This window comes from Opisthocomus hoazin, chromosome 1, assembly GCF_030867145.1.
Source record: "Opisthocomus hoazin isolate bOpiHoa1 chromosome 1, bOpiHoa1.hap1, whole genome shotgun sequence".
NCBI classification, from domain to species: Eukaryota; Metazoa; Chordata; class Aves; order Opisthocomiformes; family Opisthocomidae; genus Opisthocomus; species Opisthocomus hoazin.
Genome location: NC_134414.1, coordinates 149,036,958 through 149,058,856, shown reverse-complemented (window position 1 = coordinate 149,058,856; position 21,899 = coordinate 149,036,958). Strand labels below are relative to the sequence as shown.

The 21,899-nt window shown below is 47.4% G+C and overlaps 1 protein-coding gene across 3 annotated transcripts in view; it reads left to right on the top strand.

Moving 5' to 3' along the window:
- The first annotated feature begins 370 nt into the window (after window positions 1–370).
- Window positions 371–21,899, top strand: part of TEAD4 (TEA domain transcription factor 4) — a 62,150-nt gene continuing 40,621 nt past the window's right edge. For 2 of the 3 annotated variants that reach the window (XM_009937848.2, XM_075440966.1), the window contains exon 1: window positions 14,299–14,382. In XM_009937848.2, the coding sequence (XP_009936150.1) occupies window positions 14,376–14,382 (7 nt within the window). In that variant the 5' untranslated portion in view covers window positions 14,299–14,375. Of the gene's footprint in view, window positions 435–14,298; window positions 14,383–21,899 lie in introns of those variants that run through there. The other variant, XM_075440983.1, reaches the window with a different exon arrangement.

Sequence of the window (21,899 nt, the reverse complement as noted above, 5' to 3'; positions counted from 1 at the left end):
CCCTTTCCCTCCCGAACCCCTGCCCGCCCGCCGCCCCCGCCCCGCCGCGCTCCTCAGGTGAGTGCGCGCGCTCCGCGCCCCCGGCATTGTTCGCGCCCTCCCCGCCGCTGCGGGACCGGGCGAGGGGGAGCCCTGAGGGCGGCCGCGGCTGCCCGGCAACTTTTTTTCCTTCCTTCCTTCCTTCCTCCCTCCCTTCCTTTCTTTCTTTCTCTCGGACTTGGCGGCGGCGCCGCGCCAGAAGCCGGCCCGGTCCGAGCCCCGCTCCCTCCCGCCCCTGCGGGCTCGGGGGTGGGGACCGGGCGGGCGCGCAGTAACGGCCGCCCCCCCCCCCCCCCCGCCGCTTCTCTTTTGGCAGAAAGTCCTGGAGCAGGAGGAGGGTGCGGAGCCGGTCCCCGCTGCCCCGGCGGAACAGCAGCCGCTCTCGCCTCCCCCAGGTCGGGACGCGCCGCTCTGGCGGGGTCGGAAGGGCGCGGGGGGCTGCGGGAGAGGGGGCCGGGGGGCGGGGGAGACCCGCGGGGGGGGGCTCTGGCCGCTGCCCCCGCCCGGACCCCGGCTGGAAGCTGCTGGCGGGTCTGCTGGGGAAACAGAACTTTCCGCGCCCTCCGCGGAGGTGGGGGTTTATTTGGGGGGATCAGGTTTTAATGTCAGTGGTGGGAGATGTTTTGGGGAAAAACGAGCCGAAAAAAATAAAATCGTAAACCCATGCGTGAGCCGGCGGCCGTGCGAGGGTCGTCGCGGGGTGGCTGCCCGGCGGGGAGGGGAGGCTGCTCGCCCCGGTCGGTGGGTCCGGAGTTAGAGCCGAGTTTTGGTGGCAGGCCTCTGGAAAGGATTTAAATTAAAAAAGCAAAAAAAAAAAACAAAACAAAAAACACCAAACAAAAAAACAAACGAGGAGTTTCCCCGAGTAATCTGTTCTCTTACGTACATAGTTCTTTAAACAATTCCTTCCAAGGGATGCTGAATATGGGGCGTTTTTTCGGGAAGGGGGAAGGAACATAATGTGTTTTAAGGACTGCTGGAAAGTACTTTATCGTGAATGGTCATATAGAAGTAAAAAAAAAAAACCCAAACCAACAACAAAACCAACAGCAACTAATCTACCAACTTCGGTTTTGTGTTTAACTTCAAGTTGCACTCATGTTACTTTCCAACCTTAAGAGCTGAGTTCTGCGAATAAATAAGCAGCATAAAATGCTTTTCAAATGCAGGAGGGAAGGAGATTTGGGTTTTATGTTTGTTTGTTTTTAATTCTATTATTCGGCACAAATGGGCTTCCCCTAGACTGGACTGCACTGTCTGCACAGAGTGAGCGGAGCAGTTGTTCGCCTGTGTGTCTGTCTGTGCAGATGTAAGAGGTTCTTTTGTTCTTCTCCTGCAGCAGGAGGTGGGCAGTAGGGACAGGGAGTAATGGGGAGGATGGAGAGGAACAGGGCAAGGGAGAGAGCTGTCTGGGGATAGAACAAGTGCTAGGGCCGGGCTGAAGCTGCTGTACTGTCACCTGTGCAGTTAAAGCCTTTTGGTCCTGACAGCTTTTTCTCAGGACCGAGAAGAGCCAGGATTGTGCTGTGCTGAATACAGAGGGGCTTTTTTATTAGGGCCGTTGGGTGCTGAGGGTGTCTCTGGTTTTCCCTGGAACTTGGGCCAGCAGAGCGAAGGGCAGCCAGGCAGTGGGTGCAGTCACCTTGTGGGGTTTTCCTAAATCACGGTCTGGATGGCTCCCTCGAATTTGAGCATGAGACAGAAGTCTCTCATCTCTTAAGCTGGACCGTCAGCTCGGGCTTCGTATCTTCTCAGAGGTGATCTTGGGAGCAATTAGTGCACGTGGGTCTTAGGAATTTCTCCACTGTCTTGGTTCCTGCTTCGTCTTTTGGATTTTTTAATGAAGTTTACTGATGGCTTTGAAGTATTTCAGGTTATTACTGTGATAAGTGTTTTAATGTTAGCGTGTTACAGAACATCTGTGGGAAAACAGTATGAAAATAGTACTGCCAAGCTCTGGAGAGAAAAAGGGCTCCATGGCACCGGATCTTGCTTGTGGTTTAAAATAAAATCACAGTTGCTGTTGGTTTTCTTACTCGGGTATTTGTTTCACAGAACTCGAATACAGTAAGTAGAGTTTCAAGAAGGTTGCTGAAAAGTGCAATTTCCAACAGATGCTGCTTGCGTCTCTGTTTGGAGTGACATTATCCTCGCTCGCAGCTTTCCTTCCTTAGAATTATGTGTCTCTTTCAGCTCTTGGTTCCCTCAGAGCGTAACTCGAGGCGTGGGCGCACAAAAACTTTAGGCTGGCCCTGCAGTGGACAGAACCTGCCTGCCCAGCCTCAAACCGTCCGTTTCTGTGCCCATCACACCTCTTCCCTTGGTCGCTGGCACGGGTATTGGCACTGCTCCTTGCAGGTCTGGGCCAGCGGGCTGATCCAGATGAAAAGTAGCACTCTCTTCTTACCAAGTTAGTTTTAAGCTGCTTCTGTTCTCCAGTCCAGTTAATCCTATGGTCGCATAAATGCTGGTGTGCCTGGAGAAGGAGGTGCAATGACTAGAGGGTGCGCAGTGGGGGAAGAATGGGTATGTTTTATCAGTGACGTTGCCATCTTCTCCCACCCTAAGTAGTTCCTTGGATCATGTCTACAGTGGCTCCAAAGATCTGTTATACTTTCCATGTGGCTCAGATTTGTCCTTTGTTGTTTTGGTTTTGTTTTCCCTCCGTAAATGCTATGCAGTAGATCTTCTAGTAATTTTCTTGGGCAACTTTTCCATCGCCGGATGTACTTCAGCATCAGAAAATTTTCCTACTGCAACAGGTTTTGCCTTGGTGTGTATGTCTGTGAAATGATGGCTTATATTCTCTCTCCGCGTTTGCACCTTCAAAGTTCTTACAAGCTACTAATGAGACTAAACTCTTGATATTTTTCAACGACTATTATTCTAGGCGTAATGATTGTTTTTTTTATACTATGCTCTTCACTTTCTTGAATTTGTCTGTGTTCCTTTTGCAGAATGAGATCTGGTATTTCACATGTTGGAGATGATTCATCTCTCTGTTGCCTGAAGTGGTGTCTGAGCACAGGCAGACAAAAGTTACATTGGTCATTTTGTAGAAGCATTTGCTTTGCAGACAACTCTTTGTTCAGCATTCTTGCTCTTCCATGTCTTTAGCTCCTGCTTCTGGCAGGGCTTTTTCCTTGGTCTGTCTCTGTTCTTTTCATTGTTGTTTCCTCAATTTCTTTGCACTACTTTTTCCACATTCTTATTTGTCCTCCTTGCTTCTCTTGTTTGTTTTTGAGCTGTCTGCATCCCTTTGAGTTGTTTCTATCCACTGCTGTTTGTAAACTTCATTCCCTATCACCTGCAAGTATCATTAACGTTCTCTTTATTCAGTCTTAGATCTCTAATCAAGATGTCAAAGAAATCTGGACTGGGAAAGATCCCTGTAGCAACCCAGCAGATGCCCACTGTACCGGTTGGTTCCAGTGGTATATACCATTACACTTAGTTTTGAAGCCGCTAATTAATTTTCTAATATGAGCAGTGCTCTCCAAAACTGAAGTAACTTTTCAGCTATGATTTACTTGGAGAGTAGTAAATGCTATTCTAAATCTAAACCTATTACATCGTGCATCATATTCTTTTCATTCCCTAACTTCATGGCAATTCTGTCCTCCTTTGAAGAGCAATGAAGTTTATCAAGATTTACAGTAGTGTATGCTCCCCCCTCTCTCTCTCTCTCCAACGTCTGCATTATCCCCACCACCATGCGAAATAAATGCCCAAGATGCTTTGTAGAGCCTTATAAAAAGTCAGGAATCTGTATGTATGGTGCTGGTTACAAGATCTGAGACGAGATGATTAGAAAAAGTTCTTTGGGATTTTGGGGTGGTGTTTTGGTTCTTGGGGGTGTTTTGTTTGTTTGTTTTCAAGTGGGTTTTTGTTGTTGTTGTTCCTGCCCCTTGGGTCCTCCTTTTTGTGGAGATGATGCAGTCACTCCCCTTTGTTTTTAACGCCACACGAATCAGACGTTTTCCTGCTAGGGAGGGGCAGGTTTTCCAGTTCCCGGTGCCACAGGCTGAGTCACTGGCTCTGTTTTTCTGTTCCGTTATAAGTTTATAATTACCTTGTTCTTGCCTTCCTTGGAATATGATTGCCAAAGGGTTGGTGTTTTACTTTGCTGTACTTCTGAGACATGAGTGCCGGTGGCTTTCAGAGCCTGGATGCCTTTGCAACATCTGCTTTGCTGTTGCCAAAGAAAAATAAATTAGCATAGTCCTCAAAGTGCCTCCCTTCAAACAGCATGGTAACCATTAATGACAGATGTCCAGGCAAAGTCTAACCTCTTGGAACCGGGACTGCTTTAACTGAAGGAGGAAAAGTCAAGAGAGCGCCCAGCATGTGTGTACTGAAGTGGAAAGGGAGGATTTACTGAAGTGCCTTTAAGTTCATCTTACCTGATCATACTGCTCCATAGCAGGTCCTTGAAATACAGCTCACTGATACCAGACCAGCAGGATTTGGAGAGGTTCTCTTGATTTGAAAATCTTGTAAGCTTGGGAGGGGAAAAGAGAGGTTTGTGTTAGAAGATCTTCTCCGAGGACACTCACTGCTCTTTGATTCATCTTTCTAAAAGTAAATAAATAAAGGCTTATTTATGTCCCCACACCTGTTTGTTTATGGAGGATCTAGGCGAACAGCAGAAAATAACTGCAGGGCAAACAATGTCAGTCGCTGTTTCTGTTCACCCAGTAAGCTAACTGAAAAATAAGAGAAGCAGCACCTTTCCTCACTGTTCTTGGTCACAGGTTTTGTTTCTAAGAACGTGTTTTAAAAACTGGGGTCAAGTCTGTGGCTGGCTGTGTCCCTTTAAGAATCTAGTTTTGCTTGGCGAGCTGCCCTTGTTCTCCTGTAGATTAATCCAGCAGAAGGTATATAACCTGTTGACCTTCCTGGTGAGAAGGGTCTGGAAGGGCAAAGAGATAAATGAGAAGGTTCGTGCTTTCCTGTAATGTCTGGGGGCAAGTTTAACCTGTGTTTTTCAGGTTTGGGCATTTCTTTTTTCTCCTTTTTTTTGCTTAGTGATTCCCATTCGAGCATTGGGGTTGTGCTTGCAGGTCCTTATGATTTTTACTTGCTTTCTGTGAAATCTCGATATGTTTGGCAGTTTGGAAATGGCGGTGTGTTCATGCCGCAATTGAGAGGCAACAGTTCTGAGCTCAAGATCACGCTAGTCCCGAGTCGACGACGGCTCTGGTGTCCCTTGTAGCAAACTGGTAAGAGCACTGGAATCCAGCTAAAATGGCTGTCTGTTTGTCTGCTAGGAGATTTCACACTCTGTTACAGAAAAAATGAATCTGGTGCCCTTTCCTCAGTGTCAGCCCTCAAGAAGTGATCATCTTAGCTGTAAGTAGTGAATGGTCACCTGCTGCGTGTTCCAGGTGGAGTGTGTACCCCAAAACTGAGTTGAGGTGGCTTCTGAATACCCCAGGCGAGTGTGGCTTGGTTGGTAGCCACCAGTAGGGTTCATTCACGATGCAGATGTTTCATGTTGTTCTTTACTTCACTTAGACATTGGTTTATCAAAAGGATCAAACACCTTTAAGCTCCCATCGTAACTACTACTAAAATCAAGGCACATGCGTAACTGGTTGACTGAATTGAGGTCCGACTTTATGTACCTGTTATGCCTGTTTCTGGTTTGCTTTTATCTTGAGGCTTTAGTAAAGGGCTTAGCCCCGGCCACACAGGTCGTGCCCGCAACACAGACCCCCTGCACGCACCGCAGATGCAGAAATCTGGCTGTGTTTGTGGGTTGTGTGGGCAGTGCCTCTGGCTGTTCTGTTGTAAGCCTCTTCTTTTCTTGGAGACTGGCTATAGTTTTGGAGGTAAGTGTTTTCACTGCTTTGGATGAGGTTTGCAAACATCTGTCTCCTGTCCGAGTTCATATAAAATTCTGCGAGTAGTGTCATGGGAAGCTCAGTGTGTCACAGTTGTGAGGTTTTTTGGGACATCTACTCTTCAGTCCTAGACAAAAGGTTGAGAGAGGTCACGAACAGGAGGCAGGATTAGGAAATCAGAATTTGATTTGGTTATCTTAAAATGGGCTTTGTGAGTCTCTCAATTTTGTGTTACTTGCCAGGGAAGACTTGGAAGATGCCCGATTGCCAGGCTGCTAAACACGAGCCCCTCTGAAGTTACACCACTTACGGTCACAAATCACTTTTATTAAAGTTCACCTTTTCTTGTCTTGAAATTCTTGTCTGGATTTTGCCCCCAGTCTGATTTTGCCATTGAGTGGTTCGCTTAGGTCTTTGTGCTATAGTTTTTTCCATGGGTAAAATGGGGGCTTTGAAGTCTGATGGTGAGATTTTCAGTAGGTTTAGGAGCAAGGCTTTTTTAGGTTGCTATTAAAGGTTCCCCATCTTTTAATAATTAAGTGAATAATACTCTTTGGGAAAATGCTAAGCATGATGTATATCTGTCTCTAGCTTGGTTTGATAAGACCCAAGTAATTTTAATCAGTCAATGTCTACACTTGTCTATACTTGAAGGGACAGCTGGGATGTAAACATGTTAGCTAACACTGGTGATTCTGCGATAGAAAAGGGACGTGGTTGTTGGGCTTCCTCCTGGTTCATTGCTTTCTGACCAGCTCCCTACTTGCTGGGAGAACGACTGCTGGTGACCGCTGCTGCTAGCATGAGGGTGGTGGGCCATTTTCACCCTACCGCAGCCTTCGTCTGCTTGGGAAGCTGTGAAACATACGCCCCACGGCTTGGAAAGTCGAGGAGAATGGGAGCTCTGGGAACAGTTCCCGCGTGGGGGGGAACGGTGACTCCCCAGGAATTGTACTGTTCCTTTGAGGGCTGGGGCCAGCCTGGTGTGTGGCTCAATCCCAGGGCAACCTGGCAGTGTCAATCTCTGCTGCCCTTGCTGGCTCATTTTTCTCTCCGGCCTGAGCTGTGAATCACACAGGAGTCGTTCGGGCAGTCCGAAGCTGGTGGCCTTGTGATGTAGCCTGTACGTGGGAGCTGTGGCTCAGGATTGATCCTCAAGTCGGCCACCCCTAGACTGCTGGGAGCAGAACCAGCCTTTGGGCTTCCTTCCTGTGTGGTGGTTTTGTTTTTTTTTCTTCCCTCCGCTCCTTAGGGTTGCAAGGCTCTGTGTTCTGTTTTCTTTATCAGAAATGCAGCTGACTGGATGGTGCGCGAGGCCACACACAGCCTTATCTCATCCCATCCTGTTTGACTGCGTTATCCCGGGCTGCGTGGACAGAAGGTCTCCTCTCTCCTGGTTGTGATTTATATCACTGTGCTGGACACTACATCCTCTCTCCGTTTCAGCCAGAGCTCAGCTACTGCAGTAATTTAAGAGCAGTGTTTTGCTTTGCTCGGGAAGTCAGGTGCCTTTCGAACAGCAGCTGCTGCGGGCGGTTTCAGTGTGGCGAGCAAACCAGGCTTGGTTTTGTGCTAGGCAGTGTGATAAGCAGTCAGCTGGAGCCCAGGCTTATGGTGGGTGGGAGTTGAGGCTAGCAGTGCTTGTTCCTTTGTAAACCAGTCTCATTCGGTGGTGTGACGGAGACGAGAATCTCAAAGTCGTTACATCTGCAGGCTGCACTGTATTACCTTGCCTAATGCACAGAGGGAGATCTCAGTCCTTCCTTCCTTCCTTGCCTGGCACTGCTGCCTGTTGAGAGCTTTTGCTTCATCTGCAGCAAGTAACACTTACCTTAACTGGGGTTATTGACAGGGTTAGGCAGCTTTGCTCTGGTGTCTTGGGTGCATAGGGGTACTTGCAGGGAATAGCTGGCATTGCTCAGGGATTGCAGGAGGCCCAGGGCAAAAAAAATGAGATTGCAGTGAGTCTTGCCACTGGGCTAAACTGTTACGGAGTGCTTGAGTGGAGCCCCCCTCAAAAGGCTCAGCGAACTGCACGCGCCCATCTCCACTGTCACTGGGTCTTCTGCTGAAACGGAATGGCTCGGACTCCAGGCTGATTTAAAGATTTCACCTCCTGAGGAGCCTGTGAGCAACTGTCTGCTGCTGCAAAAGTGCTGTTGCCTTCCTAGGTATAGTTGGTCTTCCTACAGTTGTATATTTATTTTGCTCTCTAGAGACCCTGGAAACGTGTTCACGATTTCTGTCCTCCTTTGCCTGCAAGCTTTAGGAGACTGTAGTTACTGCTGAATAGCTGCTTTCCCACCTATTCCTTTTGCAGTATGTTTTTTTTTTTCCCCTGCAGTATTTGAGTTGCACCCCCTTGGAGCTGCTCATCTACTGATTGCACTCATTCTTCTCTTTCAGAGGAACTGAGTTATTATTGTAGTGTCCTGTAGAATTTCCCAGCCTTCTTCCTCTGGTAAGTGTGAATGCTACCTTCCATCGTACCTTGCGCAATAGGTGTCGTAGCATTCCAAACCGTTGCTTCCCCAAACCCACATCTCCTTGTATGACCGCACTGTGCAAGCTCATTTGTTAGCGTGTTCTGGATGGGAGTAGCTGACTGGCTGTTGCTTTTTCCAGGTTTCCTTATTGTTACAAACTAAAGTTTAAAGTTATAGTTTGAGCAGCAGAACCTCTTCCCTTCTGGCTGAACTCCTTCTTTCTTGACATTCTCTGTATGCTGATCAGATATGAAAATGCTGTGGTTCAGATCCTCCATAGTAGCAGCATTTGGCTTATGTTACCAGGGGAGTGAGTACCGGAATTGTTTGTTTTTACTTGCATTGCAATGACATCAAGGAATACCTGCAATGGGAAGCAGTCCCTGCCCCCACGGCTTGCAGTTCCATTTCACAAGACCAAGGATGAAGGGGGGTCTTTGCTAAAATGGCTTGCTCAGGGGGCGGCCAGCTCGGAAGCAGGAGGGGAACCGCTCGCCCCGGCTGTGCTGGCAAGCGTTCCTGCCTGCGAGGGGTGAGTGAACGGGGACGTCTCTGCTTTGTGTGCCCTGCTTGGTACCAGTGCCAGCAGGGAAAGGGGGTGGCCGTGGAGTCAGGGTGGGGGGGCAGTCTTCTGTGCAGGGCAGCTCCAAGAAAACTGAACAACTGGAGGCAGCTGGCTGCAATTTTTCAGATCCTCAGGAAAGCATGATTTTGTGTTGAGCAGCTGCCACAAACACTTAAGAGGGAACTGTTACCAACGGTAATGACGGAGGGATTGATATTAGAAAGCAGATGTGTCAGACTACGGAGTCTGTTAAAGATGTGCTCCCTGTCAGCAAGACCTCGCTGAAGGGCTCTTGGCAGCTGTCTGGCCCTGCAGGATCTCTGAATCTCAATGAGATACCACATATGAAAAGAAAAAGAGTTAGTGTTGAAATTACCAGCGTCGGAACAATTAAACCAAAACTGCTGGAGCTGAAAGATTTTTGTGCTTTCCCCATGGTTTTGCTTTCCTCTGACCCAAAAGCCTGCCGTTGCGAGTGACTCGTTAATAGATGGGCCATGGCGGAAAGAACAGGGTGAATAAGAAACAGTGTTTGGACAGGGGGAAACATAAGAAGGAAGTAGAGATAAGGTGGTGAGGAGGTGGATGTGCTGTGAGGGGCTTGTGTCTTTGGTCCTGGGAGAGAATGTGTGGCTGGACCCCACAAGGAAAGGTGGTTCATCGTCTCTCGGTAAAATAAGAGTGGGATCAGAATAAAAGCAACTGGAAGGTACAGTACCAGAAATATGAGAGCCAAGGAGCGGAGTGGAAGTTCAAACTGAGGGAATCTGAAGAGAAGCAGCACCAAGCCTGGGACCTCTCACAGAACTTCCTGTTATGAGAGTGGGACAACATCCTCTGACTCCTCTGATCCTAAGAACTGTGCCTGGCGAGAGGATTCAGTCGGGGAAGGAATTGTCTGAGCGTGCCGGGGAACGGGGATGTCTATTTAGTGACTTCAGAATCTAATGCCCTCTGTATCAGAAGAAAGCTTTGTGATCACAAGCTCTTCCATAGGCAGAACTTTTTAATTAAAAAAATCCAACAATAATGTACAAGTACTAAAATATTTAGTGATATTAGAACACTGAGTAATACAAATCGCCATTACAGTTACCAAGCTGGATGTGTATAGTTACTATGGACTGAATGAGAAAAAAGAAGCAAACTGAAAGCTAGATGCTAGCTGAAACATTTGTATTTTGTTAAAGTAATTACTAATGAATATTAGTCAAACCTTTCTTATAAATGACACATTCAACATTAGCAGGTTTCTGGAAAATGCTGGTTTTGAGCAGATTGCTTTTTCGATGGGAAGTGATTCCACTGACAGCTTTTCAGCTTGCCATACTAGTCAAGCCATTTACCATAGAGTTTAGCCCCCAGCTTCTCAAAGGTTTGCTTTGCTTAGTTTAACAAATGGCCACTGTGGCCACCAGTGAGTTCAGAGTTCAGATCAACAGTGCGGGAAACAGGAGGCCCAAAGTGTTCAGCCAAAGAAGAGACCCACAGACCAGGCAGCACCTGACCAGGGCTCCCTGTGTTCCTGTTTATTGCCTCTCAGCACAGAGCATCGCGTGGGGTTGCCCAGGGAGCTTACTGTTTAAGCAGCATTATTTAAGAAAACTTTGCAGGCCCTTTAAGCTCTTGGCATCTTACTGAGCTAGAGACATGCAGCTATAAGGATTTTTATGGTCACTTCAGTCTATGGAATTTCTTCGGAAGTTATCAAAAAGAAGGCGAATTTGTGTTAGTGTCTGGGTGATTACTGAGGTTTCAGCTGGAGATGGCCAAACGTCCTTGATTTTTATAGTCTGTACAATTCCACTTTTCTCATCATCCATCGGGAATAGCTTTAGTGCCAGGAAGTGGCCCTGAATCGGGCCCCAAGGTGTAGAAAAGTTGGACTGGCCACGATAAGACATCTCGGTTGCTGCTGACCTAGCTGTAGCTTGGGATAGGACTAACATTGCTGGTCAAGGCACAAAAAGTAACAAGCATAAAAAACCATAAACAAACAAAAAAACCCCACCCCAAAAAACAAAACCCAAAAAAAGTATCTAGTCACTTCAAGATTTATATAATTTATTCTCTCATTGCTCTTACGTTCCACATCTCCCTTGATTTAGACCAATGTGAGAAGGCTTGCATAGTCTGTCTCTTGCTCTGTGGATCTTCCCTGAATACGCAAGTGGCATCTGCCCAAGTTGGCACAGCTTTTCTTTTGTGTTTGGAGAACAGAGTCTTGGGAATTGGCACTGAAGTGAAACCAGCATGTTTTCTCCTCCACTTATTCTGGAGCTTGGATCAGAAAGGCCTCAGAGTTTCCTTTGTCACCACAGGCACTTGGTACAGATGTGAAACCTTGTAAGAAATGAAACGGTCGGGTAACAGCTCCTAGGGTTTGGATGCAGGGGGTGGGTGGGAGGGAAGCTATGTTTCAGATATATTTGCTTAGTTTCCAACATAACAGTGTGCCGTGCTGAAATAATCTGCTAGGTATTCATCTGTGCCTGCATGGACATTAAGGAGATGAAAATACCTGGATTCAGAGTAGGTGCTCTTTATGGGTATGATGGCCGTATGTTCCCTAGGAGATGACTTTGTCTATTTGTATGTGTTGTTGGAGGATTTGGCTTGATATTGGCTTGATAGCAGAGGTTGTAGCTTCCAGTGACTTTGGGAGCCGTATTGTTGAACAGTTGGAGTATGTTTTCACTTGGTGTGGAGCCTGCTGCCTGTTATGAGACTTGCAGCTCCAAATGCAGGTGATACTATGAATATGCTTGCTGTCACACCTGAGGCTTCTTCCTGAACCTCTCCATTTCTCACTCGGCCAGCCTAAGTTAAAACTAGTCTGTGCCTTGTGTTTGTGGAGATTTTAATGTGCACTGAATACGGAGGGTCTTGACAGCCTCCAGGGACTGGGGATGCTTGGGGAAGTAATCAAAAGAAGAACAGCTGAAACAGATAGCTCTCTGTCAGAGTGCCCCTGTGGAAAGCTTACTCCTCTACACTGTTTCCTCAGCAGGACAATCTCTTGAATACCCATGTTAATTTTTTATTGAGCATCTGCCAGTGAGAGGGCATGTATTGGTGATAGATGTTTGGTGAGGGAAACAACTGTTGCCGTTCATTTCAGGGTCTCTTAAAGTCACACTGCTTGCTTTGGTGCTGTTCACAGTGTGCTCGAAAGGCCAAGTGTGAGTTGCCCTTTCTGCCCCCTTCACCTCCATTTTTTTTTCTTCCCGTATTCAGTAGAGCTCTGAAAATATAAAGCATGGGTCAAGAGGATTGAAATAATCTAATATAAGGGCTGAAATGGATGGATGGACAGTGACAGGCCATTCCAGTGTTTCATGTGTTCCAAACATTCTCACGGGAAATAAGGCATCTACTGGGTTTTCTAAATGTCTGTGTGAATCACTTGTTAAAATGCTGCACCTTGGTGTGAGAAGTATACTGTGTCTAGAAATTACTCAAATGCCCAGTATTATCTTACTAGTTTCCTGAGCTTTTGGTGGGTTATGGAAGTGCAAAACAGGTATCAGCTGCTGTCTGAAGTCATTAAGGAGCAACAAAACCTTCTGAGAGCCGGTATTGTCAAGTCTTTTTATAACTTCAGCTTTTGAAATGAAAAGATTCTTAAGAATTTCAGCTTTATAAAAGTCTAGTCATTATAGTCATGGACAATATTTTGTTAATATGAAATCCAAAGAGAGACTTAAAAAGGAGTGTACGATGTGATGTTTTTTTTTTGAAGTTGTCAGAAAAGTTTCTGGAGCCATGAACCTTGAATTTGTGAACTTCTGAAGTCGAATGAATGGACCTGCTTTTTCTATTTACCAACTAGGGCATGCTATAACTGCGCAGATTTTGTTCTAGCTAGTTTTTGACATAGACTATGCCCAAATTTCTCCTCTGTCCTCCTTTACATTGTCACTGTGATATTTCTGAGCTAATCTGACTTGGCATGTCAGAGCTCTCACCTTACTTGTTCAATAGAGGTTTGAAGATTCTGTTGCTCTTGCAAAAAAAGCTTTATTCTGATTTTCTTGTTCCCCAGCTCAATGAGGTGATATGGGAAGTTTTGAATTCTTTCATTTAACTGGATTCTCAAAAGGTGGCTTTTGAACATTCTTTGTAGCTCAGATGACAAAACTATTAAAAAGGTAAATGAACAGCTTTGAGATTAAGGCAGGGGAGTGATTTGTGTCTTTAGAAGCCATTTGTCCATTGTATGGTTGACTGGAAGTGTCTGTATGGTCTGAAGTTGCTTTCTGAATGTTTTAGCAGCTCAACTCACTGCCTTCAGCCTCCACTGCAGGTGCTTGGAAGTAGACTGCAATTTATTGTAGTTTTGATGAGCTAGCAGCTGCCCGCATAGGTTCAACGAGAAACCAATTTCTGCTGCTGCCCAGTGGCAAATCTAATACCCTGAGACTGGTAGAGGGTGAGGGGGCAGAGAAGCACAGCGGACTGAAGGAATTTGCCCAAGGTCATTCTGAAGATGAGCAGCAGAAACAGGCTAAATGCCTAGGATTCTTGACTTTGCAACCTAGTGCCTTTATCCTTTTACTCATGGTGCCTGCTGCTCGTGCCAGGATGTAGTGCTGAGATTTGGGAGACATTGCATTAAACTGTCTGGCTCTGGGAATTGCTTTTTAGAAGTGCAGCTGATCCTTGAGAAGAAGAAATGTCAGTGTTAAAAATGACACCGAGGACTTAAAAATGACACCGAGGACTAACTCTGATCCAGTGAAACAGTATCTAAGAAAATTTCAAACCCAGTGCTCAGTGATGACTAGATAATTCATCACTGCTTTACTCTGTGTAGTCTTTCACACGGACCGAATCCCTGTGTGCGTGCTTCAGAAAGTTGAATAACAGTTACACAGATAATGACGGCAGAAGGAGAAAGAAATTAGGAGACAAAGACACAGGCAAGAAGACAGTGTCTGAGGAGAACTGGGAAGTGCTGGAGAGTTAATGAGCCAAGGAGATATGGGAGCAGGCTGTTTTGTCAGAAGGATTTGTAGAAAAGGTTTTCATCTGAACATTAATAGAAAAGAAGCATGTGGTTGCATTGCCATTTAAGGTAAACTTGAAGTAAACCCCCTCCTCACTGAGGTTTTGTAACTTCTTTCTTTTGTATCTCCTCATTTTCCTAGTGAGGAGAATTTCTAAGTGACAGGTGTGTTTGTCACTGCAGGTTCCGAGTCTGATTCTCTGCGTGGCACCTTGGAGTTTCTAGCTGGCACCATTACCTCCAACGAGTGGAGTTCTCCCACCTCCCCGGAGGGGAGCAACGACTCGGGGGGCAGCGAGGCCTTGGACAAACCCATTGACAATGACGCTGAGGGTGTGTGGAGCCCGGACATTGAGCAGAGCTTCCAGGAAGCGCTAGCCATCTACCCACCATGTGGACGGCGGAAGATAATCTTGTCAGACGAAGGCAAGATGTATGGTAAGGAGAAAAAAAAGGGCACATCACAGTATTCCAGGCAGCCGGTCCCACGCAGGATGGTTGTACTGCGTTGTCTTGTACAAAATGATGTTCTGAGTGAACTCTCGATCTTCTGAATGAACTCTTTTTCTCTCAGGCGTTCCCAAGTTGGTGCAGTTGGTCTCTGCAGGTTGTATTTAGGAAAATCAGTGAAGATTTTAACATGCACAGATCAGAAAGAATTACCGATGTCTCTTTTGGGTGGAGTATCAGTAAGGCAGATCCCAGAGTTGAGCAAGCTACTGAACTAATCTTTGGATAGATATATAATGGCTTTGTGATGTGTGACTAAGTCTGTCTGTTATGGTATCTCTCGCAGCTGTCTCCAAGTTTCTTGTTGTCCTAACAGGTAAAGGTCTGTGTTTCTGGTGCTAAAAGGCACCATTCAGCCCCTGAATGGCTCTGCTGGTAATGTGTGCAGACACCTACAGTTTCTTAACTAGCTACACTTTCAGATATTAAGAAGGGCAGAAAACAAACCTCTCTATCTGCTCTCCATTTCATTGTAGTTTGCCTACTTAGAGCCCTGTCATGAATGTGGCTCTTCTCAGCTACCTAGCTAGATGTCCAGCCCTGAACGCAGAGAGCCAGTAGTTTGCAGCTGCAGCAGAAGTCAGCTTTTTAGGTGGTAGACTTGATTTTGAATGGGATTTTTGATGTATTCCACAGTGAAAATTTCTCTCTTGATTTTGACCACCACAAAGCTGGTCCAGGCTGGATTCTCTGACTCAGTATTGGAAGAAGCCACCTGGTACTTCTGTGACTAAAAAACAAAGCAAAGGCTGGGAGCGCACAACACTTGGTTGAAAGTCTTGAGTTGGTAAAACTGTTTCTGAAAGCACTAGCGAAGAGCTTATGAAAGGTAGCCCTCTTCCTGCTCGCGTCAGTGGTTGCTTTTTTTCCTCTGCACTGGAATCTGTCTGTCTTTGCAGGCCCCATCATGGGAACACCATGCCCTGAAGCTTCATACAGAGCATTTCACAAGTCATTCTGCAGGTTTCTGTCCACCCATCGGGCCATTGTTCCCTGAGCTAGGGAGTAGATTGCTCTCACTGTGGGTGCACGGGTGGGGTCTTGTTTACGCAGCCTTATCTGCAATGGGTGGCTTTACATCATTGTATCTGTACAGAGCAGTATACCTTGAGTGAGGCTAATCGCCCTGAGGCTCAGCAAGTGTCAATATGCTGATGAAGACATCAATTCCTGCTCTATGCTGCATGAACATCTTTGTGGTTGTGCTGTGAAGCTGACCAGGGAACTGATCCAGCTTAAAACTAACACAACCAGAAAGGGGGAAAAAAGGGAAATTTAATTTGGATATGCCCCCTTGATTTGTGTCCTTGCACAGCTGCTCATGCTGGTGCTTAGAGAAAGGGTGGTGGGAGTGGGAATGAGCAGCCATGGTAGAGGTAGGACTGCTTCTTTCAGAAGCAATGCTTGTTTAAAATGTTACTAGAACTAAAAGATTAGTTGAAAATCCACCCCACAGTTATTAAGCATAGATTAGTGACATGCTCCTGGCTGCTGTAAGCCTGCACTAGTTTTCATGTCAGGTGGCTTTTAAAATTACTGGTGAAAAATTACAGTTGTGTTTGAAGACTGTCTTCATTTACTAATATTTCTGCACAGTCCCTGAAGTACTTCGGGTTTGGAGTGAATGTGTCAGGGCAGAGAGTGAAATGGACCAGAAAAGAAAGAAGAATGGGAGCAAAAGTGAAGTAGAATGGACTACAGAAACCAACAAGATTTAGCTGTGGCCCGACCTAGCATGGACTGGTGTGTGGTGGAAAGTCTCTAGTTAACTGCACTGGTGAGCGGTGGAAGGTAAATAACCCACTTGCAGGGTGAGAAGTTTAGGCTAGGCTCTTGGGAGAAGAAATGAAAAGCTTTTCTGCAAGCCCCCCCCTCCACTACTCCAAATGGGACCGTGTCCCTGCTTGCCTCCAGTGCACCTGTTCCCAGCGTGGACAGTTGGTTCGACGTGCTCCTGACAGAACCCGAGGCACTGATTTATGCCCTCCTTTGCTTACTAGTCTCCAGGACCCACGCCAAGGAAGCAGGGCCCAGCCTGGAATCTATAGAAAGATATGACCGGGCAGGGAGAATAAATATAGTCCCTGATTTCATCTTTACCACCTACGAGCCAACTCACGGAACAGGACAAGCTGTATGCGGAGCTGGCCCTGCCTCCCAGGGACGGTTGTTTAGCTGTCCTGTCCATGACCAACTTGCACAGAGCGCATTGAACCAAGGGGCAAGGTGTTACAGAGAACTGTCTGTGTATGCCCTTATCCCTTGACAAAAGTGGAACCATTTTACTGTTTCGCACTGAAGAGTGGCTCATGTGGTACTGCTCTTTTGGGCGTGATGTTCCAGGTCCTAGAATCTCCCTATGTGTGCAAGTTATATACTTCTCACCTGTTCTGAGGCAACCTGTTACCAGTTTAAAGTTAGTAGCTTTTACCAGCAAAAATGTTGAACAAGCTAAATTGCACCAGGCCAGTGTGAAGAACTTGCACTGTTTTGTTTGAATACATTTAAAATGGCACAGGAAAGGTGTGTTTCAGCCTATACACAGGCCTCATGCTCATGTTCCTTGGGCTCTTCAGAGTCAGCTTGCTGCTTACAACTCGTCAGGTGACACTGCTGATTGAACACTGTGGTTTAGCCCCAGCTGGCAACTAAGTACCACGTTGCTGCTCATGCTCACTCCTTCTCCCACTGGTGGGATGAGGAGGAGAATTGGAAGAAGGTAGAACTCGTGGGCTGGGATAAAGACAGTGTAATAGGACAGCAAAGGAAGAGAAAAATAACAATAATACTAATAAAAGAATATGCAAAGCAAGTGATGCACAGTGCAATTGCTCATTACCCCATGCCCAGCCTGTTCCCGAGCAGCAATCCCTGGCCAACTCCCCCAGTTTATGTACTGAGCATGACATCATGTGGTATCACATATCCCTTTGACCAGTTTGGGTCAGCTGTCCTGGCTGTGTCCCCTCCCAGCTTCTTGTGAAAATGAACTCTATCCCAGCTGAAACCAGGACGTTTTTGACCCCTTATTCTATGCCATCTATGGCATGCCCAGGTTCTACACGTTCCAGTTAATAATCACCACTTTTCTGTCTTTGAGGCATACACACACCCACACCCCCTCACACGTACCATTCCCTTGGTTTATGGGCCATCCCTCTAAAAAGTCTGATCAGGTCATTTAATCCATGACTTTGGGCTCCATCTGTTGTAACAGTCCTTCAGGGCAGGAGTGATGGTGTGTGTTGGATTTTTTTGCATCCTGCATCTGGAGCTCGTGGCTGGTGCATCTGGCACTGTGACGATCTCAAGGAAGTGTGTGTCACTTCCTTGAGATCAACATCTTCAACCTGCAGACCTGCCCACGGTCTGCAGGTTGAAGATGTTGATCTCAAGGAAGTGGCTGGGCACCAGCTGCTGAAGGTCTAGTTCCATTGCTGCTGTACTTTGCTTGGTTTCATCAAAGTTCATTCTTCATTAATTTGAGTGATTCTTACTGTAATACCACTGATATGGCACATTGCAACTATAGTAGTGATGACGTACAGTGGTTATTTAGCAATCAACATCATATAGTTTATTTCATTGGCTATTGTCACCCAGAATCAAATCCTCTTGAGGTGCACATCAGACTTCCCATCCTTCCACATCACCCACCAAGTGCACCCAGGTCCTTGAGCAAAAGCAGTCGCATGGATGGGTTTACCTTTGCGGAGGCAGGACTAACCCAGACTGTCTTCCCTAATGTATTCTGCATGTGCACTACGGGGACTTTATCCCCTTCTACAGGACATGGAAGTTTTTGCTGGGCAAGGCTAGCTCGATTGGTGGATCCCCTGGTGTTAACTAACCAGGTGGGTTTTGCTAAATGGATATCCCAGTGTTTGAAGGTCCCAGCACCCAGTGCTCTCAGTGTAGTTTTTGACAGTCCATAATACCATTCAGTTTTCCTGGAGGCTGGTGCATGGCAGGGGGTGTGATACACCTGCTCAGTGCCATGCTCTTTGGCTCAGGTGTCTATGCGGTTGTTCTGGAAATGAGTCCTGTTGTCTGACTCGATTCTTTCCAGGATGCCATGTGTCCACAGGACTTGCTTTTCAAGGCCCAGGATGGTGTTCTGGGCGGTGGCATGGGGCACAGGATAGGTTTCCAGCCATCCGGTGGTTGCTTCCACCATTGTGAGCACACGGCACTTGCCCTGGCGGGTCAATTAATCCATATGTTGCCAGTCCAGATCCACCTGAGCCACTTCAATCTTAGCAGCCTGATCCACTTGCTGGTGGTTTTGATGTTCCTCAGTGGCCTGACTTAGGGATGTGGACATCCACGTGATGCACTTTTACCACCAGCTTGTCTAGCCGGGCAGCAGTATCTTACCACAGTGGGGCAGCCCAGATGGGTTTGCCTCTGCCTTGCCAGTTGCTCTTCTTCCATTGCTGTAGCCACCCCCACAGAGCATTTGCCACCATCCGTGAGTCAGTGCAGAGATAGAGCACCGGCCACTTTTCTCATTCTGCAATGTCTAAAGCCAGCTGGATGGCTTTCACCTTTGCAAACTGACTCGATTCACCTTGTCGTTCAGTGGCTTCTGTGACTCTTTGTGTAGGGCTCCATACAGCAGCCTTCCACCTCTGATGCTTTCCTACGGTGTGACAGGACCCATCAGTGAACAGGGCATACTGCTTCTCATTTTATGGCCATTTATTACACTCTTCAGCACTTGTCACCTCCTCCTCTGGTGACACTGTGAAGTCTTTGCCTTCTGGCCAGTCCATGATCTCTTCCAGAGTTCATGGGCAACTGGGATTCCCCATTCAGGCCCCCTGTGTGGTCAGTGCAACCCACTTACTCCACGTAGCATCAGTGGCAACACAGTGTTTCCTTTTTGCTGGTTGGTGGAGACATAGCTATTATTTTGTTGATCACATCCATTGGGATCTGACACCGCCCATCTTGCCATTTTATTCCTGAAAACTGGATTTCCTGTGCAGGTCCCTTGACCTTACTTCATTTTATGGCAAAAGCAGCTTTCAGAAGGATCTGAACCATTTTCTTCCCTTTCTCAAAAAACAACTTCTGCTGTGTTGCACCACACAATGATGTCGTCAATGTACTGCAGATGTTCAGAGCTTCACCCTGATCCAGCGCAGTCTGGATCAGCCCATGGCAAATGGTGGGACTGTGTTTCCACCCCTGAGGCAGTCGATTCCTGGTGTACTGGATGCCCCTCCAGGTGAAAGCAAACTGTGGCCTGCACTCTGCTGCCAAAGGGACTGAGAAAAACGCATTAGCGATATCAGTGGTGGCACAGGCCTTGGCTGCTCATATTGAAGTTCTAGCATGTCTGGCACGACAGCACTCAGCAGCGGCATGAGTTCATCCAGGCCATAGTAGTCTACTGTCAGTCTCCACTCTCCAGTAGATTTTCTCGCTGGCCATATGGGACTATTAAAGGGTGAGCGAGTTTTGCTGATCACTCCTTGACTCTCCAGTTGACGGATCAGCGTATGGATGGGGATCAGGGAGTCTCGGTTGGTGCGGTATTGCCGCGGAGCGCTGTTGTGGTAGCGATCGGCACCTTTTGTTCTTTGACCCCCAGCAACCCCACAACAGAAGGGTCCTCTGCGGGACCGGGCAAAGTAGACAGCTGTTTAATTTCCTCCGTCTCCAAGGCAGCTACACTGAAAGCCCACCGGTACTCTTTTGAGTCCTTGAAATACTCTCTCCTGAGGTAGTCTGTGCCAAGCATGCACAGAGCCTCGGGGCCAGTCAGAGTGGGTGCTTTTGCCGCTCATTTCCAGTTGGGCTCACTTGGGCCTCCAGTACAGTCAGCTGTTGGGATCCCCCTGTCAGTCCAGAAATACTGGTGGGTTCTGCCCCGTTGTGGCTGGATGGCATTAGGGTGCACTGTGCACCAGTGTCCACTAGAGCCTTATACTCTTGTGGATCTGACGTGCCAGGCCATCAAATGCACACAGTCCAATAAACCCGGTTGTTCCTTTCCTCCTCCTGGCTGGAGGCAGGGCCCCTCTAATCCTGGTCAGAGTATTCATTACTCACTTCTTGTAAAAACGAATCAGAAGTCCCTTCAAGAAGCTCAGAAGTAAGATCAGCCCTTCTGCTCTGTCAGGGGAACTGCCTGCTGGAAACTGGAGCGACATTTTTCATTGAAGTGTCCCCTTTTGTGATTGTTTTTCCTTGCAACTCACAAACGCGTGCCTCTAGGGTTGAGGTAGGTTTTCCATCCCACTTCCTCGTGTCTGCTCCATGGTCCTGCAGGCAGAACCACAGGGTGCCCCGTGGTGTGTGCCCTCTGTATCCTCTCTCTTGAGCAGAGGAATGCTTACTCCTAACAGCTGAGATACTGGTCCATGCAGGTGGGAAGCAGAGCTTATCTTTGAATCGCTGAAAGTCTCAGGACAATTTCTCGGCTAGCATGTCTGGCAGTTTTTCCACAGCTGAGACCCAGGCCCATAGGGAGGAATTCCTTCATATTGCCAGAGTTGTCCAGCCAGTTCATCCACCGTTTGTCCCTTGTTTTCTTTCCAGGACACACTGCCGATGAGTTGGCAAATGATGATGGTGCACTCCATAGAAACTTCTGCCACATAGATTGTGTGCACTGACTTTATCTGGATCTGTAGGTAGCTGCTCATTATTCAGATAGTTATAAATCACCTCCAGCCTGAGTAATTCTCTGAGGTGCTGGATGCCTCTCTCCATGGTGGTCCACTTGCCTGGATATCATACAACATCTTCCCTGAAGGGATACCTTTCCTTCATGTCTGACAGAAGTCGCTTCCAGAGGCTGAAGGCTTGTGTCTTTTTTCCAGTCGCCCTGCCAGTGCCCCCTTCCCTGGCCAGGGATCCCAGCTGCTTGGCTTCCCTGCCCTCTAATTCCAAGCTGCTGGCCCTGTTATCTCAGCACCGGAGCAGCCAGGTGATGATGTGCTCATCTGGGTGGTGGCTGAAATCTTTTTGCATATCTGGGAGCTCACGCAGGGGCAGGGACTGGGTGATGATCTCTGGTTCTGCCTCTTCCTCCTTTTCTCGTGATGGCCCTGGTTCAGTCATCCCTTACGGGGTGAACAGATTTTTTTGTGCATTTCTTCTTCTGTATAGGGGCGACTGATACTGGCATGGGTTGGTTCTCTGGTTCAGCTGCAGTGCCTGTCACCAGTGTTGGAGTAGCCACAGTGCCTGTCACTGGGGTTGGAGTAGTTGCAGTGCTTGGCACCCGGGTTGGAGTAGCCACGGTGCTTGCTGGTCTGTTTTCCCTCTCTTCCCCCTGAGGGTGCTGCATAGTATCAAGCAGTGCTTGGTAGATACTGGCCAGGGCCCAGCACAGTGCAGTACATTGTGCCTTTCTGGAATAGCGACAGCATTTTCCTTTCAAGTGTTCTGTCACTTTATTAGGGTCCTGTAGTTGTTCGGGAGTGAAGTTC